The sequence below is a fragment of the Podarcis bocagei genome (assembly GCF_964188305.1).
Source record: "Podarcis bocagei genome assembly, chromosome: 9".
Lineage (NCBI taxonomy): Eukaryota > Metazoa > Chordata > Lepidosauria > Squamata > Lacertidae > Podarcis > Podarcis bocagei.
Genome location: NC_138134.1, coordinates 6,827,460 through 6,849,804, shown reverse-complemented (window position 1 = coordinate 6,849,804; position 22,345 = coordinate 6,827,460). Strand labels below are relative to the sequence as shown.

At 46.2% G+C, this 22,345-nt stretch overlaps 1 protein-coding gene and 1 long non-coding RNA gene across 5 annotated transcripts; one reads left to right on the top strand and one right to left on the bottom strand.

Annotated features, from left to right (window-relative positions):
* Window positions 1-563: 563 nt before the first annotated feature.
* Window positions 564-21,951, bottom strand: EDC3 (enhancer of mRNA decapping 3). 4 transcript variants are annotated; one of them, XM_081207787.1, is made up of 7 exons: window positions 21,789-21,951; window positions 19,854-20,031; window positions 16,004-16,323; window positions 9,721-10,053; window positions 4,410-4,563; window positions 3,198-3,415; window positions 564-2,383 (listed from the first exon to the last, which is right to left on the bottom strand). In XM_081207787.1, coding segments are annotated over exons 1-7 (1,539 nt in total). In that variant the 5' UTR covers window positions 21,790-21,951; the 3' UTR covers window positions 564-2,048. The 4 variants fall into 4 exon arrangements, with proteins under 4 accessions (XP_081063913.1, XP_081063915.1, XP_081063914.1 ...); XM_081207789.1 differs by having other exon boundaries at window positions 21,785-21,884; XM_081207788.1 differs by having other exon boundaries at window positions 21,781-21,880.
* Window positions 15,191-16,120, top strand: LOC308594663. The gene is made up of 2 exons (XR_014011538.1): window positions 15,191-15,364; window positions 15,900-16,120. It is a non-coding gene; the product is annotated as an uncharacterized lncRNA (long non-coding RNA).
* Window positions 21,952-22,345: the final 394 nt, after the last annotated feature.

The following is a 22,345-nucleotide window of genomic DNA, read 5'->3' as shown; positions in this document are numbered from 1 at the left end:
ATTTTGTCACAGGTATGTGCTTGTTCAGATCACTTCAAAGTTTTGGAGGAGCTTAAATTGGGCAGTTGTTTGGAAGGCCAAAAGGCATCTCAGGCCATCTAGCAGGCTGTCCTGCCATTTTGGTAAATCAGAGATGGATATAGGGCAGATAAGTGGCTTGATCAATTCTAATAGTAAAGCTTTGGTCAGTGTAGGTTCTCAGTGGTTGTAATAAACATCTGTTTTTCTCCTAGAGGTACAGGGTTCTCTTTTAAAATGTTTTGGCATGAATGGAAGGTTCTTGGAAGAGTGAATCTGCATTTTCCAGTATAACTGTAGTTGGGAGTTTTTAGGAAATAAAATTAGCGAAATCATTTAAATATTGAAGTGAATTCTATTTTTTCTCAAATACACTGAGATAATATGAGATAATAATTATGCCTTTAAGTCAAAGTGATTAAGTCTTCTTGTGATTGTCTCTTTTGGACCCAAGATGGCTGCAGGAAAGTGTGAATGAACTATGGTCATTTGTAACCAAGAAAACCAGTTTCTGCACTCTAGAAATGAAAACACAGAAGAACAACTGCTTTACTGCACATTTTAATCGTTGTGATTTGTGAGAGAGTTCTGTATGGCACCTTTAGAGACAAGAAGGTCAAGCATGGCTGATTTCTCAGAGCTAACAGGTATTCAGCTACGTAACAGTGTATTGCACCCCTGAACTCCAGAAAAAGCCTGGCTACAAACCAAAATGTTCTGCTGGCAGCATTCAGAATAAGAACAAGCCAGTGACAGCAATGAGTTGGTCCCCAGAGAGCAACACAACGTTGTGCCCTTCCCACTGAAGAACGGCACATCGGGAGAGGGAGGCAGTAGCTGAGATGCACAATTCACCAGTGGGTCATTATACAAGCTCATGCCTGAAGCACAAGAGGAACTGACATCGGTGCAAAAGCAACATGCAGGAAGAGGCGGCTTTGCTTGGCCATTTGCCTCACTCCACAGGCCTTTAAATCTTAAGCCGCTTCTGTTCCAATGCCACTTTGCAACTGTTCTGCACCACTAGACAAAGCCCCCTCACATTTCATTGCTTCACTTAAAAGTGTAGCCATGTGCTTGTTCTGGACATATTGAGAGGGAACAGGACAGTGCCACCATCAAGAACATGAATTTTTCTATGGGTTTCAAATCCAGTGGCAGCTAGACAGTCTCAATATTCTCTCTCTCTCTCTCTCTCACACACACACACACACACACACACACACACACACACACACACACGGGCCCTGGGAAGTAGGTATTTTTTTTAAAAAGGAGCAGACGCCAGCAACGTGAATTCTACAGTAAGATGGCAGGACACGACTTGTGGAGAAGCACAAGTAACAGCACCAATGAGTCTGCTTCCTCAGTCTTCTTTTAAGCCACAAGTATTGCAACCACATTATCATTCACTCAAATAAGCAAAAAGGAAACAAGTGTGTGCTGGCAGTGGCTCAGAGACACAATTGCTGCTCTACAAACTCTCAAGCTGCCAGCAGGAGAAGCAGGTGTCTCCCACCACCTGCCTAGACTGAGCAAGCCAAGGTACCATATAGCTTGAGAGACGGGGCTGTAGCTGCACAAGAGAGGGGTGCCCTGGTGGCAGCAGGACAGCCCTCATTCCCACATGATCAGCAAGGGTGACACATGTCCCCTGCCAGTCCTGTGGGGTGGGGGGGAAAGGAAAAATGAAACCATACTGTCAGCTGCATATCTGAACGGGCAGGGGCACCTGCACGTGTAAGCAAGCACGCACCCTGCCCTCCCACCACCAACTTGCCGAGCTGGTTGAAGACACCAGCTGCCTCTGCGTTCCTTCATGGCATCAGGAGAGCATCAAAGGCTCAGAGGAGCACGAGCCCTCTTGGTTCTCCTCAATACTGATATTTCTCTTGAAAGAAACACAGCTGAGAACTTCCAACATCCTTAAGGCTTCAAAGAGTTTTAATATGGTCAGGATCAGTCGTGCGGTTCGAGGCGGTTCTGCCCCACTTTCCTCTTCGGGGCAAAAGCCCACCCCCACCCCCACTTTAGGTAGAGTGCAAAGGGATGACAAACTTGCAGCCGAAAGGCGAGTGGTAGTTTATCCCCACCTCCTGGAAGACTTTCTGTGGAATGCCGATGTCACACAGGTACACGCGCCCAGCCCTCTCACCTAGGGGCAGTGGCAGCCCCAGGGACAGAGACCATTTGGCGTCGATCCCTTGCTCCATGTCATTCACCGGGGGGTCCAGGCTGAGGACGGGGGCTCTATTTTGGTTGGCCCAGTCCACAGCAGCCTTGTACCAAGGCTGGTCCCTCAGGAAGGCATTTTCATGGCAATCCAAGCAGTTTATCACCAAGTCAACTGGTGAGTCTGGAAGATCTGGGGAGCGGGAGGAACAAGAGAGCACTTTGTCAAGTAGGAACCTTATAAGGGACTTTAGGAAAGCCTCCCCAAGACTCTTCTAGCAGGCTGACCAGCCGTCAGCAGAGCCCTGCAGGATGCTTCTAGGAGGCTCACAGAAGACGACATGCAGGCAATGCTCCTCTCCTGCTTATAGCAACTGGGCCCCAAAGTCAGGCTGCCTATGAACAGGAATGTCCCTTACAGACAGCAGGACTAACACCCACCCATAGATCTGTCCTCTACAACTTTTTCAAAGCTCCTTTTGAATAAAGTCTAAAATAGGCATGTATTTCAAAGCCCCAGGATTTGGTTAGCAGCTCGTGCAACTGACCCAACTCGTCTCTTTCCAACTAAAGCGTTCCCTACAAGTCCAGTGGGTATAAAAATAGCTTAGCTCCTGGCCAGTAGATGGCGCTGTTGTATTAGAGGTTGCCTCCACAGCCCCACAAAGATCACATTAGCATCTACAACCTGTCCCACTCCATCACTTGACCCCCAGAACCTATACAAAGCCAGGATGCAGCGGCAAAAGTGCACCACTTCAGTCCCCGGGGAGGGGAGATGGCAGTACTAGATTCTTCTGCTAACAGAAAAGCAACTGCTGTTTCCTTTCTGGGAAGCTGTGTGCTTGTGCTAAGCAGCCATGATTTAGCTTGGCAGGACACATGGAGTGGGCCAGTGCACACTTTTATCTTTCTTTATTCAGCTGACTTGAGGCTTTGGCAATATAGCAAATAATTGTTATTTCTATATATTTAGAAAAACTATCCATGGCTGTACCCGGGCTCACCTTTGACACTGGACACCTGTTGGCCTTGGGTCTTGCTAAAAAGTGTCAGCTCGTTGGTGATCGATTCCAACATCTTGACAAAGTTGGGGAGGAAGAGAATAACATGCACATCATGATTGGAAAGATGCCGGCCACAACTGATTCCCTGGGCCCCCTTCACGTGAGGGCCACACAGCAAGGCAACAGTGGGTCGCTGGTGAATGTTTTTTGGGTTCAACCTGAAAGTTAGATGTACAATGGGTCTTAAACATCACAAGCAGTTTCCTCAAACAAAAACTTGCCTTCTTAATGGGAGAAGAGATACTTTCAATATATTTAAGATGCATGCAACCAAGGCTCAGAAGTTAAGACATACAATAGTCACAATAACTCCTCAGTGACTCCATAATTTCCCAAACAATTCTCTCTTTATTCAGAAAGAAACACCACTGAATTCAAATGCAGCTTTCTTCCAACTAAGCATGCAAAGGTTTGCAGTGTCACAAGGGCATGTGTTAGCAAAATGTAGCATTGCTGATTAGGAAGCTAGGTTTTAAAATAATGAAACTGCTTAGTGGTTTTTAAAATACTGGAATAACAATGTTTTCATGATGATCAAGGGAGATAAAAATCTAATGTTTAAATCTCACAATCCCTGTGTAACTTCCAGTTTTCTCTTCTGCTTTGCAATCAGCCAGGCTGCATCACTGCCAAACAAGTTTCTGGGTCAGGTCGCTTTGAGGTAATCTCACATGGAGGGACTGGAACTGCTCTCCAGAGGAAGTAGACCAAGAATCAGTTCTTAGGGACAAAGCCCTAACTTGGCTAGTTTCTTTCAGAGCCAAACGCCCAGCACAGAATGACAGAGGTGTAAGGACCCCAAGGACACTCTCTGTAAGTTCAAGCCCTTGTAGAAATTCATCCACAAAGCCAAGGCCTGCCATGAGCAGGAGCTAACAAGGCAGATGACACTGGATGAGTTAACAAATCAGCTCCAGGTGCCTCACAAAGAACACCATCCCAGGCACTACAAAGAATTACACCCTGAACACAGTTCCTGTGTCTGATTGGCAGGGAACCAAGAACAGCTGAAAGCCAAGACCCAGGCTTCCAATCCACAATAATAGCCATATGGCTAGACTGGCTTGCAGCACGACAGGTCATGTCATTTAGCATTCTGTGAAGCATGTAAAATCCAGTGAGGCTTGCTACTTTCTAGGAAAGGTGTTTTACCTGTTGGGCCCTCCGAGCAGACTCAGGGCCATCTGACTGGCACATACCCCCGTCATTTCCAGTCTCCGTTCAAGGGTGAGCCCATATTTCTCTGCCACCGAAAGAAGTTTTTTGTGAAGCTCATAGGAGATACTTGGAACGACCAGCCCAGAGTCTGAAATAAAGAAGGGAGGGAGCCATTTGTTAGGAGATGCTTGGCAAAAACAGCATTGCTCTTCAGGTCCAGAGCCTGAGCCTGAGACAGCACTCACATGCTCAGTTTTTGCATTAAGAACTGGACCATTCTAAACATGGTCACCCAACTGCCCAGAGGCTTCAGGACAAATAGACACAACCAACAGCTGTATAACTCACATAAATTTCAGTTAACCTGTCAGCGATCCCATTTCTATACACCAGCATGGAAACAAGTCTACAGGAGAGAGGTTTGCATCGTAAGTGTGCATGTCACGTCTTGGGATTATAGGATACCAAAGGCTAGTGCAGCAAACTGAGGAAGACAGAAGGGTAACATCTAGTAACATTCAAAATGCAAAGTTTCTGGTGAGATCACACACACCCCTTGAAGTGTGCCTAGAATTGTCTTTTAAAAAAATGCTGATGAAACCTTCAAGATCCAAAATTCTATAGAAATGAAATGAAGCATGATATGCTTTACGGTAATCTGTGCTCATCAGTCCTTTGTAACTTCATGCAGATGTAAACAGAAGCTTCTGAAGTACGAAGAAGCTGCTTTATATAAAGCCCAGCTGTTGACCCACCTTGATCAGTACTGCCTGGTCTCAGACAGTGAACCATCCCCAGGGCAGGATGCATGAGCTGCAAGGAATAAACCTTTGCTCTGCCACTGAGTGGTGATCCTTCCCTGCCATATATCCAAACCTATCTAAGCCCACTATCTACTCTAGAAAGGCACTGGGCACTCCAATGTCTCAGGCGGCCTTTCCCAGCTTGGCTATCCGTGTTCCAAGGGCTCTGGGTCTGAAGGCACCAGAGGCCACCACCTCACTGGAAGAAAGCATGTCTAGGTCTGATCAAGTGCCTGAACAGGGGATCTGATCGGGCGCCACAGGCACACTGCCTTGGGTTCAATGATGGAAAAAAGGCAGGATGTAATAGAGTGCAATACAAGAAAGCAAATATAATCTATACATTTTACTACACTGGAGATGCCTGGGACCTTCAGCACATAAAGCAAGCCCTCTACCACTAACGCTAGAAATTGTGGGCATCCAATGAAGCTGAGTGTTGGAAGGTTCAGAAGGGATACAAGAAAGTCATCCTTCGTGCACTGCAGTGTCAAAGCGATGGAACTTGCTCCCACAGGAGGCAGTGATGGCCACCAAACTCATATGACTTAAAAAAATTAGACAAGACCACGGGGGATAAGGCTATTGATGGCTACTAGCCATGACAGCTATGCTCAGCCTGCAGTTTGCTGCAGCAATGCTTCTGAATACTAGTTGCTGGAAACCACGAGGGGAGGGGAGCCCCTGCACTCAAATCCTGCTTGCAGGTTTCCCACAGGCAACTGTTCAGCCACTGCAAGAAGAGGGTGCTGGACTAGACGGGCCATTGGCCTGATCCAGTAGACTCTTAAGTTCTTACCACCGAGACATGGCTCTCCATAAATATGTGTTTTGTTGTGCTTTCCTCTAGCTCTTCTCACCATAAAGATTCAGTATAGCTGTGCTCAGCGCAACAGATGTTCAGCAATGACACACGCATGCACATGTTTTTAGAAACACTCACCTGGAAGTACAATCAGGAGTCCCAAATCTATGTAGACAGGAGTGTGTTTTCTCACAGCCACGTGAATGACCCAGTGTATGCAGTTATTATAGGGAAAGAGTACTGCTGCATCTAGCTCAGAGCTGTCTGCTCAGACAGGCAGTGGCCACACGGCACACATCCTCTTTATCTACCCTTCTTTGGGTATGCATTCTACTGAAATCAGTGGAACATTCTTCCAGTCAAGGATGGTTAGGTCATCATAGCAACACAGAATCCTTAAATGAGGCTGTATCAGTCCTGCGAGAAAAGCGGCTAGTCACTCAAAAACAGGGTTCCCTCCAGGTGTTCTTGGACTGCAAATCCCATCATCCTTTACCATTGTTCAAGTTGGCTGGGGCTGATGGGATTGGCAGTCCACCCACAGTGGCTACACCTGCTCTACATAAACAAAGAGCTCTGCGGAGTCCCACTCCACAGAGGGCCAACTGAAGTTGAAATGTCAAGGTTTTGGTTTGTTTTTTTAACAGCCCCTGTGACCGAGATGGGAGAGGCAAACTGATTTACACAACTTGACCTTGCATGTTAAGAACCAATTAAGATAATTGTGTTGCCTTAATCAGTTTTATTGCATGCAGCACCCATGTTAATGCTAGTGTGTTATTTTAACCAGCTTCAGGGTGGTCCATAGTCTGGAGAAAAAACCCAGAACATTCAAAGTCAATCTAGTCTCACAGCATCCACCAGCCTCCTTCCTTTTCAAACAAGGTTCAGCAGTAGTGTTTTGCTTGTAAGCAAAGACTCTCATAGCAATAGCTTAAGGGACAGCTATGTCTTGGGGGCGGGCAACATATTCCCAGGTTTGAACTCACACTACCTGATCTGTGATGCACAGAGGTGATTTTCAAGTTTTGCAACACAGTTTTTTAACCAGGCCTTGGCTAACTCCTGTCAGATCCTTTCAACTTCTGTGTCTTATACCATGTGGAATATTCCTTCCTTCTTAGTAACAGTAATCAACCCACCCCCGGCTCAGTTACTTTGCAACAAAGCTGATAAAGAAGCTGCGTTCTGAACATTTTAGAAACGGTGATGGCATATAAGTATTTTTAGAAATAAAGCAATGAGTAGCCTTGCCCTGCTTGATCTGAACAGAACATCTAGACCAGTGTTGTTTCCTCCAGTGATCAGCCAGATGTCTCCAGGAAGCCCCACAAGCAAGGCAAGAATGCAACAGCCCTGCCCAGCAACTGGCATTCAGTGCTGCCTCCAAACATGGAAGTTTCATGGCCCCATCACAGCCAGTAGCTGCTCAGATCTATCCTAAATTTTGCCCAATTCCCTTTCAAAGCTTTCTGTAAGCTAGTAGCCATCACATATTGTAGTAGCAAGTTCCAGAAAGGCTGAATGAAGGCATGAAAACAGGTAAGAGAGAAGGTTTTCAAGAGAGAGCTTCAAATAGTTCTAAGAAATCTACAGACCAGTTCTATGCACTATTGGATCAACTTATTTCAAGGAAACATCCGAACAGGGATGACAGAAGTACCATCACATTGAGATGTTCTCCTGAGCAAGACCTGCTGAAATAAATAGGCGCTGCATAAGGGGACTGTTCTGTGTGTAGAACTTCTTTGCAGGATTGCACACACTTAAAGGATGCATTTTGTTTTCGCTGGGTGGGCACCCCAACCTGCAAGAGAAGAGGGCCCGCATGGGTGTCACCACGTGCCCACTCTGCTAGTGTCTGTTTGCCTTTGGGAACTCTCCATGCTCCGCTCTCCCCCATTCAAGGGGATGTTGTTTGAAGTGGAGGGAGATAAGGTGTGAGATTACACAGCATTGTTGCATGCAATCCCAGCAAAGCAAGAGCTCTGTTACACTTTGCCCTAATTGATCTTTGGCATGAGCGTGCAAGTACCAAGAGGACTTCCTTTCTCCTCACTCACGCAAAGGACAACTTGTCAGACCGGCTTATCAAAACCAGACCAGACCGTGCTAAATAAACTCAGGGTGGAAGGCAATCTAAGAGGTAGCGTGTAACTCTGGAAAACAACAATAGTGCCGCAAATGAGGGCTGGATCAAAGCCAGACTCAAATTACACTTGTGTTAGAAGGTGGATTGTATTATTCCATAATTAAGGTAATAAAAGCAGATCAAGCTCACACAGCCTGGTGTAGAACACTGGAAGGGACATTGCCCACTCCTTCCTTGTTCTGCTCCTTCCCTGCCTCCCACCCTCATGGCTGCTCATTTCCTTTTCCTCTTGTGAAGTGCTGTGCTGTTTGGGGTTTGCCTTGTCCCCATCAATGCCACCCAATAGTTACATTCAACAGTAACAAAGCAGAAGCATCATTCTTCCTTTATAAGAAACACTTTCTTGCACTGTTCAACCTGGACACTGAGGTTCAGCTCCAAGGGTCTTCTGGCAGTTCCCTCACTGCAAGAAGTGAGGTTAAAGGGAACCAAGCAGAGGGCCTGGTCAGTAGTGGCACCCGCCCTGTGGAATGTCCTCCCATCAGATGTCAAGGAAATAAACAATTATCTGACTTTTAGAAGACATCTGAAGGCAACCGTGTTCAGGGAAGTTTTTAATGTTTTATGTTTTATTGTGCTTTTAATATTCTGTTGGGAGCTGCCCTGAGTGGCTGGGGAAACTCAGCCAGAGGGCCGGGGTATAATAATAAAATTATTGTTGTTGTTGTTATCTGCAAGAATCCTTCCAGTGGCTTGCAAAGGAGGTCAGTGTCACCACTGTCTAACTGTTTGGGGGGGGCCACCAAGGTTCAGGGATGCATCTGGGTCCAGCACTGGCAGCCAGTATGGCGTAGCAATTGGAGCACCCGGCCCTCCCACTACATACCTGGTGCCCTCCAGAAGTTGCTGGAGTACATTTTCCATCCCTTCTGACCACTGGCCATGCTGGCTGGGGATGATGGGAGTTGGAGGCCAACAACATATGGAAAGTGTGAGCTAAAGTTGTCAGACTAGGACCAGGGAGGCCTGGATTCAAACCTCGCTCAGAGAAGGTGGCAAAAACAGCTGAATCCAATCCAAATATCAGCAGCCACTATGGCAGTAAAGTTGCAATGAATGCAAGTATTTTAAGGACAGACGCCCAGAAAAGGAAAAGCTAGGGCAGCACAGTGGCTAAAGGCATGACCTGTGAACCAAGAGGCCAGTCCTTCAAGTCTCACCTCAGCCATGAAAGTCACGGCATGGCCTGATCCAAACCCACTATCCCTCTTCATCATCCAACGCCCCTTCAGCCCCTGCAATGTGGAGTGTTACTGGCCTGCTCTGTAGAGCTGCTGTAAAGATTACGTGAATATATGTGAAGCCCTGAAAGTTCTATATTAAAGCCAAACACTCATAAACAGTCACATCTTTGCATGCTTACCTACCTATGTGGGAGACGGAGTGTTTTTGATCCAATCCATGAAAGAAAAAGGGCCGTGCAGCACAGAGCAAGTGGCCCAGCACAGATAAAACCAGAACAGCCACATTTGTATTAAACAGACATTCCCTTTCAAATCATCCCTCAAAGAAGCCGCTGTGTTCAATTTTAAAAAGCCAGCATACCAGTGCAGAATTCTTTGCTTGCCTGGGGCACAGTGATTCTGCGATACACGATAGGCTCAGATTCCAAGATATTCTCATCATGGCGATAGCGTGCAGATCTCTCGTTTGGCGTGCCTCTTGAGCGAGTCCCACTCTTCCTCTCGTAAGTCTCAATCTCCTCAAACACAGCTGCCTTGTCAAAGAGGGCCAGGTTCCCTTCAAAATCAAAATCTGTATCTGGGATTTCTTCAATGTCGTCCCCAAAACACTCATCGTCTTTGTTCTTCATCTGCCCGTTCTTCACACCACTCTTCTTTGGAGTCACCTGGTTTGGATGGCGGCTACTGGAGGACCCTGAAGTAAAGGACACGGCAATTCAAGGATTAGTCAACAAGGAAAGCAGATGTTTATGAAAACAAAGAACACAAACTGTTGACTGCACAAGATGGATTCTAGACTATTTTGCCAAGTGATGCAAAGCCACCCACCACATTGTGTTTCAAACTGCCCATAAGGCCAGTGTTTGAATTTCCCAAACGCCAGGTGCATTTTTCTACTGGTGTGGGTCCAATTGTAACCAGGTGGAGATTTCTGAGCACCAGGTTGGCAACTGACATCTCCAACGAGCCAGCTGATTCATGCGCAGCAAAAGATGCACGTATTGTTCTTCTGTACTCCCACAAGAATTAACTGGCTCGCATGGTAGCAAACTTTGCTTCTGTGCTACTGCACAAGCTGCAATCCTAGGCACACTTTCTTGAGGGTAAGAAAGCTCCTCTGGACATGGAGGGGATTACTTCCAAGAAAACATGCCTAGGAGGAAAGAGGGCAAAGCGTGTTTCTCCTTGGGCCTACATTGCTTGCTCAGCCCTGCGTACCCATCTCTCAGGAGGCAGTTTCTCGGTGCCTCAAAACAGCCACGCTGGGCCACCCAGGCCACCCTGAGAATCACTTCTCCATTGCAGGGCCAGGCTGGGCTCTGGCAGTAGACCAGGGCAGCAGTGGCACATTCTTTCGAGGTGCACTGGAGGACAGACGCCTCTGCCACAGGTTTGGCTCGGCTTCCCCAGGTCCACTTAACTGTAGTGTGAGGGTGGCCCCACCCACTTTTCATGTGGGTGCCACCCTGCACCCCCCTACCCTTCTTCCTTGAGGAAGAGCTGCCCCTTCCCCTTTTTTTCCTATCATGATCAAAACCAGCACTGCATTATGAGGCCTGGGCTAGAGCCTTGTTAACCTTTTGACAATTCAGTCCTCTATCATCACATCAAGGAAAGTAAGTGCAGGGCTGAGAGCAAAGATATTTGACTGTTCTGCAACCTTTCCAAAGGACACCCAAGTGGAACTCAGACAACATTTAAAAAACCTCTGCCTTAGTCTATAGCTTACACCATTTCCATTTCCACGGTGTGTGTTTCTCCTTGCATACAATGGACATGTGAATTGTTGTAAGAGCAAACTACAGTCAGGCAATGTAGTTGGCATCACAAAATCATAGAATTGTAGCGTTGGAAGGGCCTTGAGGGTCATCTAGTCTAACTTCCTGGGGACCGTAACCTAGGTTTAGGATGCTATTTGACGCCTAGCTTATACATCCGAGTTTCTAACACTGCATGAGACTTGTCTGTCTGACCAGCCTATTCTTGTTTCTTTCAGAACATAGTTCACTATGCCTCAATGACTCAAACACTATCAATGAAAAACTGTTGATCTTGCCCAGTTGCTCTGTATTGTCTTGCTCTTCCAGTGGCTCTCTGGGAGTCACTGCCAGAGACATTTAGAGCATATGGATGGCACACAGCTAAACCAAGAAGCCCACTGCCACTCTTTCTAGTACCAATTTTCAAATGGGAAAAGAGCAGGGGATTATCACATGGGGGAATGGCACAGGGAAAGATCTTAGCAAACTCAAGTTTTGGCTTGGCTACCAAGGCCAACCAAAAGTTATGGACATCTAGGAAACGGTTTGACACTTGTTTTCCAGGAAGACCTTGCCTGGTCTCTCCAGCCCCTAAATTTCCACCCTTACCTCATCCAACAGCATGAGTTCAGAAAAGCAAAGCACAGTCACCCATGGAGGCACCTGATAGAAAGAGGTCAGCTCAATCATGCAGCCCCCCTGTTTACGTTCATTCAAAATGTGTGCAACTATGTATACGTGCAGGCATAGGCAAACTCGGCCCTCCAGATGTTTTGGGACTACAACTCCCATCATCTCTGACCACTGGTCCTGTTAGCTACGGATGATGGGAGTTGTAGTCCCAAAACATCTGGAGGGCTGAGTTTGCCTAGGCCTGTATACATGCATCGCACTGAACCCAGAAGTGACCCAGAAACATCATAAAGACGACACTGAAACATCACTAAAAGAGCAGGGTGGGATGTTTGCAGGCGTTTTCAATGGGTTTCAATACATGCTTTCAGACGCATGCGGTGCCTCGGAACTTAACACCTGTGTAAATGGGGGGCTGCCTGTATACTCTGCTGCTGCCAGCTCCAAACTGAGTGTTTAGATATTTCCAGACTCATCTGCAAATAAACTGTGTTCTACTTCACAGCTCCGTCACCCCCTCAAAAAACAAGGACATAAAAACACCCACAGTGGCTAATTCCAAAGGGTAGGGGTGGACAGCTTGCCAGGAATCTAAATGCTGACAGAACAAAACAAGCCACAAAAGCAGGAAAAACAATAGTCAGAACACTCTCTATGGGCTCCCATGAGACATCCTGAATGAAGGCCAAGCTCCAGCTCCACCAGAGTTAAATACACAGTGATTGTGGAGGTCAGCCATGTAATCCACCCTCCTGACAGCCAGTTCTGAAAACTTGCTGACAGCTGCAACCAAAAGTGACATCACTTGCATAACTTGGCCACCATAAATATGTTGTTACGTCCCTGAAGGACCAGTCAAGCTCTGAAAGGGCTTATATTTTTGACATAGGAGGACAGGGATGGTGGTTGCATGAAGCTTTTGGGTCTACATTAGGAAAAGCAATTGGAGTGAGTAATCTAATAAACAGGATGCATGCTCTTTTCACAACTGGAAGCTATGCCACAAAACCAAGGGATCCACTGTGAGTAGCTAGCAATTAACTGCCCTACCAATACTATTATATCCAGTGGGCAGAAAAAGGAATGGCTGCTCTGAGCAAGCACTTACAACCTTCCTACACCACTCAGGACTTCAAGAGGTGTGTGATGTGGTGTTCCAACCAAGGCTATGTTACACTACTCCAAGTGTAGCCTGCACATGCTCAGCAGGCCTACCACTAAGAGTGGGTAAAGCTGGGCCTCTTCAACACAGCACAATGCTGGGACAACAAAAAACCTCTAAGCCAAGCTAAACACAGTCAAAACAGTAGATGGGCTGATAAGCAGACTTCACAGGGGCTTGCCTTCAGTGGGCCATTTGCATTTCCTCTATGGACTAGCTTACCTCTAGAACAGTTGGTTGTAATGTCAGATGTTGCACAGCTGAGAATTCAGTTTGGCCACCTGCCAGCAGCCAAGGAGTCCCTCCCTTGGAAAAGGTAAACAAGGGCTCCCAGACAGATTCAGTCATTACAGCCAACAAGCCGAGCCGTCTGCCTTCCTGCAAAACCCTTTCCAAGGCTGCCCTGCCAACCCCAGTCTGAAGCAGGCAGGACCAGCCCTGCACGCAACTCATTGTTGTGTAACCCCAATGCTATTATTTATTGATTCCTTTTGCACAAGCATTATAAAGAGGTAACTTTGCCCCGGCCTTCAGTATGCACGCTACAGGGCATCTAAAGGTCAACAGCTGCTCACTCAATGCAGGGCACCACCTCCACAATAATAACACTCAGCCACACTGCACCATCACCTTCCTTGGGTTTTCACAGCCAGCATCTTCTAATCTATTTAACCTCATGCCCAAGATTCTAGCCTAGAACGAGGATACACAGTGCAGGTACAGGTGGCAAATAAAACAGCTGAACCAGTCTTTTGATATTTGCATAGCTTGTGCTCTCCCCAACCTGTTAAATGTTTTTCTCCCTTGAAAGCTAGGCAACCCTGACTGGGCAATATAGTCGGGAAACTAGACAGGATCCATCCATCCAACACTGACTGATTCGAAAAGGAGATGATCTAGAAACACTGCTTATTTTCACCACAGGACCAAAGAGAAGTGAATAAGTATAAGAAGCTGTCATAGATTAGCCAGGTCACTGTTCCACCTAGCGCAGCATCTGCTGTTCTAACTGGCAACAGCTTTATGGGGTCTTAAGATAGCTGTCTATTACCAAAGATCCTTTTATCTAAAGATACCAAGGAATAAATCTGTTTATTCTTTGCGGTTAAGGCACACATTCTCCCTGTGAATTATGTCCCTTCCTGCATTGTCCTAACTGTCCCTCACCTGTTCTTAGAGCAATCTAATTTACAAGGTTATAGTTTAGGCTTAATGTTTGCGCCATCTCAAGGTAGTCATGTTACAGCCCCCACATGAATAAACACATTTCTTTGGTGCTCAATATGACAGTCATTCCTGAGTTATCTTTGATCAAAAGGTTTTTTTACCACAAGTGGTTAAGTTGCAGCAATGGCAGAACATAGGGAAATTGTCAGTGAAGCATTTGCACTCCCACTCACTAGGTAATCTTGCTAAACTAAACTTAATGTTAAGTTAAACTTTCCTTTCTGATTTGGCTGACAGTAACTATGGATGAGAGGTTTTTAGAGAACATATAAAGGGATCCAGATTTTCTTCCCTTCAAACTCAGTTTTATAGAACTTATTAGGAAACTAGAGTAAGCAAATGATTCAAGTTAGAAAGACTGGGACAAACAAGTTTAAACTAAAGAAGCGAGATCTGGTTTTCACAGCTTGGCGCATTTGCAGAGGTAGATACAGACACACATTGGCGGTTATAATCTGCAGTGGCTGGCTGCAGTTAAGGAACATTCAAGCATTGACTAGAAGTAAGATTCAAGTTAAAGGGAAGAGCAGTTTCAAAGTGAAGGATTAACAAAAAGGCAGTTACTAAAGTAATGAAAGCCATTGCTCTGAAGGCATTACGGTCATGGCCGTTTACAGGAGCATGAAACATGAATAGCTGATACCTGGCATTTCTCACTTAAGCCACTGCAGACCAAACACTCCTGCAAGCAGGAATACTATGAGCATGACTATTTGCCCACAAGGCAAATGTTAATGAGCCTTTATGGTCAAGTTGATGACATCATAAAAGCCTCATCAAGTATGTCAGGAAGAGTCCTAGGACATCTGCAAAGAAAACAGGCCTAGCTTCACAAATGGCATTTCATTACAGCCAGAATGGGCAAACCTATCACAGAACTGCCTTCTCTTATTCCATCCCACAGCTGTTAAATCCTTCTCTCTGCACTTGAAACAGGGTGGGGGTTTTTATGTTGGGGGGGTGGGGCATGACACAAAAGAGAATTACAGACATTATGTTTTAAAAGTGTCTTGGTACAGCTGCTCAGTCACCTTTGGAAGACAGGTGGGCACTAGCAAAGGGAAGGCTCCCTTTTCTTATCTGAGTGCTGCAATCCCAAGTCTTCTCTTGATGGAAGGCTAGACAATAAAGAGGGACTGGGGGGCATGGGAATGATGTGGTCCTGCTTCCTTGCTAACATGCCCAGCCTCAGGACAGCTGCACACATCTTTGGAATCTGGCAGGTAAGTCAAAACATGTCTTGCCAGCAAGAGGCTCCCTTCCCTTGCTGGCATGCTCCATTACCGTATATCAAACTCATGCCATTCCAGGAAGGGGAAATGGGAGCACAAGAGTTACCACTAATTTTGGAAGCTGTCAGTACGCTACTCTGAAAGGAAGCTCTGTAACCCTCCCCAAACATTGGCTGGTAAAAGTAGATGACCCGTAAGCCAATGCTGGAGCCCACCTTTTGAGCATCTGTATATATTTCTATACTGTTTTAAATTTAGTATATGCTCTTCAGAAGACCCCCAGGCAGATTACAACACATTTTAAATGTGCTTGGGGGGGTCATTGTTTTGTTGCTTCCAGTTTAAGTATTTGTGCTTTTATCTTGCATTTTTATCTTGCGAATCGCCCTGAGAACTTTTGATGAAGGGTGGTATATAAACATAACAAATAAAATAAAATAAATAAACAATTTAAGATTCAGAATTAAAAACAGTTTAAGCAACAAAGCTTCATACCCTGATTTCTAAAAGTACTTCCAGCTTACAGGCCCCATCTCAGCTCCCAGATAGGGAAATGGGTACAAGAATGGCAGTAGCAATGCATGCTCAGGACAAAGAGAAAGAAGAGTATTATGTGGCCAATGTACTCACATGAGTTGTGCCTCCGGCGAAAGCCTTTGGATTGGTTCAAGGACTCCATGTGCCGGTCCATATAGCTCTTGGAGCATTGCTGCTGCTGGGGAGAAATGGCAACCTCCTGGTTTTTAACGTCTGTTCGCCTGGGAATATTCTGTGGGGCACTACTAGAAGCACCAGGTTTCTTCAGCAATTTGCCGGGGCCATTCTGGCTGGTACCCCCTGGACATCCAATGCCAGGAATACAAAGGTCAGTGTGCTGAAAGTCTCCACATTGCCCATTATCACCAGGGCCTGGAATCTCCAGGATCTTCAGTTCAGTAATGTCACCTGCCCTAAACGAAAGGAAGAGGCCCAAACAAGGTGTGATTTTGCAATAGTGCTTACCTCTACATCAGGCATAGGGAAGCTGTGATCCTCCAGATACCAGGATACTCCAATTCCCATCATTCCAGACCTACGGCCAAGTTAACCAACACTGATGGGAGATAAGGGTCCAACAACATCTTGGACATCTTCTCCAGCCCTAATCTATTGCACCACAAAACCAGCTAGCTGACAAGTTTAGCAGGTGCAAAAATGTGTTAGAAGCTGTGCCAGTAAGAACAGATACTTCAGTTACACAAGAGGCAATAACCGCAAAAAACTAAGTACCATCAAATTTTCAGGAATTGGCATGTGCTAAGCAGATATGAGAAAAGAGCCAGTTTTTCAAATTGATCACATCATGAAACATAAGCAGGCTTCATCAAGCCATCAGTTATAATATAAATGCTGAAAAATTATTAGCAATTTTTTAATGCACATCAATACATCATACCATACAGTCAATACCCCCTGGTAGAACTACTCTAATATTTGGGGACGAGAAGGAAGGGAAGGAGAAAGAGTATACAAGAGCCCTGCTAGCCAAAGGCCCATCCAGCCTAGCACACATTTCTCACAGAGATGAACAGGAGGCTCATGAGAAGCTCAGAAACAAGGTGTGAAGGCAATAACTGAGCTGGTTGTTTCCACCCAGTGACTGGCATTCAGTGGGATATTGCCTATCATCATAGAAGTTTCACAGCTGAAATTTTAGACACATTCATTAGATTTGAAGTAAAAAATGAAACATTAGGAAGAAATCCAAGTGGGTGGAGGAAAATAACGAAAAGTATAACAACTTCTTCCATTTCAGTCTAAAAGTTCAGCTTTCAGACTATCACACTGGTATCTTCAGCTCAGTATTACTGGTGGTGGAGCATTACAAGGGTTGTGTGAATTTCGTGCTGGCACTCAGCACAGGTACTTGGTACTGGGAAACCAATTCATCATTCACAGTATATTAGCTTTCTTTTTTCCTTTTCTCTAATATTACTAAGTTTGCAGTCCTTAGGAGTGCAAAGATAGGGGTAAAAAAAATCAAGATGCAGGCAATGCAGACATAACTGTCTAAACGCTAAGCAAGTTGTAGCATTCTAATGACAATAGTTTAGAAACCTTGCCACAGAAATTTGGTTCTTGGTACAAAAAAATTCATTTCACCACGGAACACTTGTTATTGTGGCCTTTTGTAAATTTAACATATATTAGATGTGCCACCATTGTGAGATTTCTGTTCTCATCTTGAAGCAAAGTCATTAACCCGAGGTACTATTTCTGAGTTGGCGGAGTCTGTAACCCGAAGCGTCTGTAACCCGAGGTACCACTGTATACAAATACAAATTCTGTTCTGGGCCCAATGTTGTTAAATGTCTTTATAAATAACTTAGATGAAGGAAGGAGGAGGATGCTCAACCAATTTGCAGATGACACCAAACTGGAAGGGGTTGCTAATGCCGGAGAAGACAGGATCCGGATTCAGTATGACTTTAAAAGATGGGAGAACTGGGCCAAAACTAACAAAATGAATTTCAATAGGGACAAATGTCAGTCTCTACACTTAAGCAGGCAGAACCCGCTGCAGAAATATACGATAGGACGACACTTGGCTTGCTGGTAGTACATGTGAAAAACATCTAGGGGCCTTCGTAGATCAGAAGCTAAACATGAGTCAACAGTGTGATGCAGCAGCAAAAAAGGGAAGTACAGTCATACCTCGGGTTGAATACGCTTCGAGTTGAGCGCGTTCGAGTTGCGCTCCTCGGTAACCCGGAAGTAATGGAGCGCGTTATTTCCGGGTTTTGCTGCTTGCGCATGCGCAGACGCTCAAAATGATGTAATGCGCATGTGCAGAAGCGGGGAAAAGTAACGCGCGCATGCACAGACGCGCCGTGGCTAGTTACGTTTAATTCTAGATGCAAACGGGGCTCCGGAACGGATCCTAGAGGTACCACTGTAACAGTCCCACTCCGTTCCGCATTAGTCAAACCACACCTGGAGTCCTGTGTCCAGCTCTGGATGCCTCAATTTAAGAAAAGACTTATAAAATTGTAGAGTTGGAATCTTCCAACATTCAGCTGCACTGGGTGACATTCATAGTGTTACGAAAGAGAGATAAAATAAAAATAAAAAATTCCTTCCAGTAGCACCTTAAAAACCAACTAAGTTAGTTCTTGGTATGAGCTTTCGTGTGCATGCACACGAGAGCTCATACCAAGAACTAACTTAGTTGGTCTTTAAGGTGCTACTGGAAGGATTTTTATTTTTTTTATTTTGACTATGGCAGACCAACACGGCTACGTATCTGTAACTGAAAGAGAGATAAAATTCACTTAAGATCTCTAGCAAGCACAGGGGGCTGCCAGGAGGAACTGTAGATACCAGTATCCAAGGAATCAGCCCGAAGCATCTGGCTCATTGAACATCTTTGCACCCCCAACCATCACACTTGTTAGTGCGAATGAAATTCAGTATGTTTGGGGTGGATTTTTTAAAAGAGTTTGCTAAAAAGGGGAAAAACAACTACTATGAACAAGAAGGCATGCAAGTATCATCACCAAGATTTGTTTTTAACTGTCTAGCCAGTTACCAGCCAGTATATCAAGATCTTTTAAGAGATGGCTCCAGTTTTTCAAATGTGATATGTATCCATTTATTTTAAAAAAAGTTCCAATAAAAAGAAATGTTTTTTACATTGGAGTAGGAGCAAAGCTCCTTGGGGATTATTTTTCGGGGGCTGCATGACAGTGATGGGCAGGGCTGAAGCCAAAGTGGGCAGCGTCTTAGCCAATCCTTCCCTGTTACTTACTTCACCCATCCGCTGCTACATAATCCATTCATTCTCTCTTACATCCATTCATACGAAAGGGGATGGTAACAATCCTCCTGGTCCCATATCATTCCCTACAATCCCTGCAAGTCTTCACTGTTTATAGAGGAATCAGAAGTTGTTGTTTCTTCCTCCACCCAACTTACAATCCAGTTGTTGCAAAGAGAATGAGAGAGACTGATAGCCAGGCAGGAAACATATGGACTTGGGGCCAGAGCATGGACAACAGCACTTAAAAGGGTTTTTCCAATGATACTGTGCTCCATGGTTGGGTTTCTGACCTACATGCGTGTGCACCTGCCAGGCTCCAGGTCTCTCTCCCTCTCATTTTCTTCTTGTGACAGCTGGATTGCAATGTGGAGAATATGAAAGGGAGGCAGACAGACAGAAAAGACAGCAAGGCAGAGGTATTGCAGATACAGTGGAGAAACTGCACCATGGCTACGATGAGCCTAATCTGGCCTGGAGGTTGAGAGCACCTCAGCTCCTGGTTTATGTACTGATTTGGCATCATCAGCCAGAATCCTGGGAATAAGAAAATGTGGTTGTGAACAACATATCAGCAGTGCCCCCCTCCCCCACCAGCTCATGGCAGTTTTTCATGGTTGGTCTCGAACACTCAAACACTTAAATGGTCAGAGTCTAGAAAAAGCAGACAGATGGGCCATTTACCTGAAGGTGACCTCTGGTACCAAACATTTAACACCATTATGGAAAGGCCGCTTTAAGGAGATGGTCTGGCTGACCTGATCCACAGCAGACACTCTTCCCTGATAGACTCCCAGGCTCTCTCCACAGTTGATTGAGACAATGCTTCCAAGCCAATCTGCAGCCATATTTTCCCTGATCACTGCAAAATGAAAGTGAAAAAGATAGGATAAAGTTTGCTGTTGTAGTCTGATTTTTTTTTATTGCATCATAACACTGACCACCACTCCAAGGCTTGGCTTTCACTCCTCTGTACTTTCTCAGTACTTTAAAACATTAAATATCACTACAATGAATGAATACAATATATGTAAATTGAGCAACCAGAATGGATACAATACTAACTAGTCAAGTTAAAAATAAAAGTTAAAATTATTTTTTTCCTCCTTCACATTTTATTCAGTTCTTCAGGCATCTTATGTGATCTCTGCTGGTTTCCAATTAGTTTCCAGACTCTGGTGACTAACTGTAAACCTGTAAGTGGTTTGGGGTCAGGTTATTAGCAGGATCATCTTCTCCCACGAGTTTGCTGGCCATTAATGATGATCAGAGGTCTTGCTCATTGTCCTGTTACCTTCAGAAGTGTGGCTGGCTGGGACAGAGGACAAGGGTTTTTCAGTTGCAGAGGCCAGGCTTGTGGCTGAAAACTCAAGGGGCTCTTTTTTTTTAGCCTTCAGGGCCAAATGGTCAAGTCATTCCTGCTCTGAAACACTTTTAAGCCCTGTATCAGGAATTTTTTTAATTCTGATGTTTTAGAATTTTTTTATGTGCTGTAAGCTGCCCAGAGTGGCTGGGGAAACCCAGCCAGATGGGCAGGGTATAAATAATAAAAATATTATTATTAAGATGTTTTAACATCATACCCTGCTATTAATAATTATTACTATTATTATTATGAATCCTTCGACCTGAATGAACTTAAGAGCCTTGCTGGATCAGTCCAAAGGCCCGTCTTGTCCAGTATTATGTGTTTACAGTGGCCAACCAGATGTCACAATGGGAGGCCCACAGGCGGGACCTGAGCATAACGGCACCTTCCCCTCCCAATTTCTATAAGAACATAAGAAGAGCCCTGCTGGATCAGGCCAATTGGAGGGGGAGGCATCTAATTTAGCAACCTGTTCTCAGAGTGGCCAACCAGGTCCTTCTTGTGGGAAACCCACAAGCCCCAACTGGCATTCAGAAGCATTACTGCCTCTGAACGTGCAGGTAGAGCAGGCCCACTGTGGCGATAGCCCTCTCCCCCAGGAGCAGCCAAAGGACCAAGCACTTTTTGTTTCAATGTTAGCTCCTTGGGGCAGAGCTCCCTAGCGGCACGAGCTTACCTGTACGCTTCGCCTACATCACTCTCCCTCTGAAACACCATGAACATGGTCAAAAACGACAACAAAAAACAGCTAACCCTCAACCTGAAGAAAGGGAACGTCACCAAGTTCGCTCGTTTTGTAAGCTCCTCGGGGCAGGGAACTCCCTCCCTCCGCTTTCTCGCGCGCCTCCCTAACTGCTGCCAGGCTTCAGGGACACCCACGGCGCCCACGTTAGACTGAGGGCAAACAAGGAAATGAAAGAATTGACAGGATGAATCCCTCCAGGGGCTGAGGGGGGAGGGGAAGTGACGTCACCTACTCCCTTTAACCCCCTGTGCTGGCTTGCAGGGGCCGCTCGCGCGGGGGGGGGAGGGAGGGGGCAGGGGACGGCGGCCCCTCCCCTTCACGCGCCCCCCGTCAGTTGCTCCCAAAGGGCTCCGAAAGAGGCCCCGGCGCTCTTCTCCCCCAACCCGCAGAGCCAGAGCCACGCCCCCCCGGCTTCCCTCTCTCGGCCTTTCCCGGCAACGAGGCGAGAGGCAAGAAGCGAGAAGGTAGGGAGGCCACTCGACGGGTCGCTCGGCCACTCACTCACTCGCTTCTGCCCCCTCAGAGCTTCTTCTTCTTCTTCACACCGGAAGCGCCAGGCGTACCGACGTCACTTCCGTCCGCTGCCGCTGCACTTCTGAGGCAGCGTCCGTGGGGAATGCGCCTGCGCCGCTGCGCACGCGGGGCTTTTCATCCAGGCATGCGCAGAGCGTGTCGCGGGGGAGCAGCTGTTCCGCTCCGGCGGCCGCTCTGCTGTCTCTTCTCTCGCTCGTTCATTTCTCCCTCCCCGCCGAGGAGCCCTCGCTGCGAGGCAGGCTAGGCTGAGCGAGGCGGCCACTGGCCCCGAGGGCACCGCCGAGTGAGCCTCGTCCATCGCGGGATCCGAACCCCGGGCTCCCGGGTGGCCGTCGGGCGCTCTAAGCGCGGCGCCACGGTCCCTGCGAGCGCGGGAGGCGGGGTTCCTTCGCTTCATCACGTGACAGTTCTCGCGCGGAACTAGAAGCGGAATTAGAAATCCATCCGGACAATTCTAATCCGGACAATTGTGCACCGAGGTAATTCTAATCTGTTTTAGGTATTTGTAACTTTTGTATGTTTTAAAGT

Bases quoted from the DNA above. Each gene is read 5' to 3' on its own strand.
- EDC3 (XM_081207787.1), bottom strand. The intron at 16,324-19,853 runs GTAAATGGCCCA...CCTTTCGTTTAG, and splicing joins GTACCAGAGGTCACCTTCAG to GGCAGGTGACATTACTGAAC. The intron at 10,054-16,003 runs GTGAGTACATTG...CCTTTACTTCAG, and splicing joins TCGCCGGAGGCACAACTCAT to GGTCCTCCAGTAGCCGCCAT.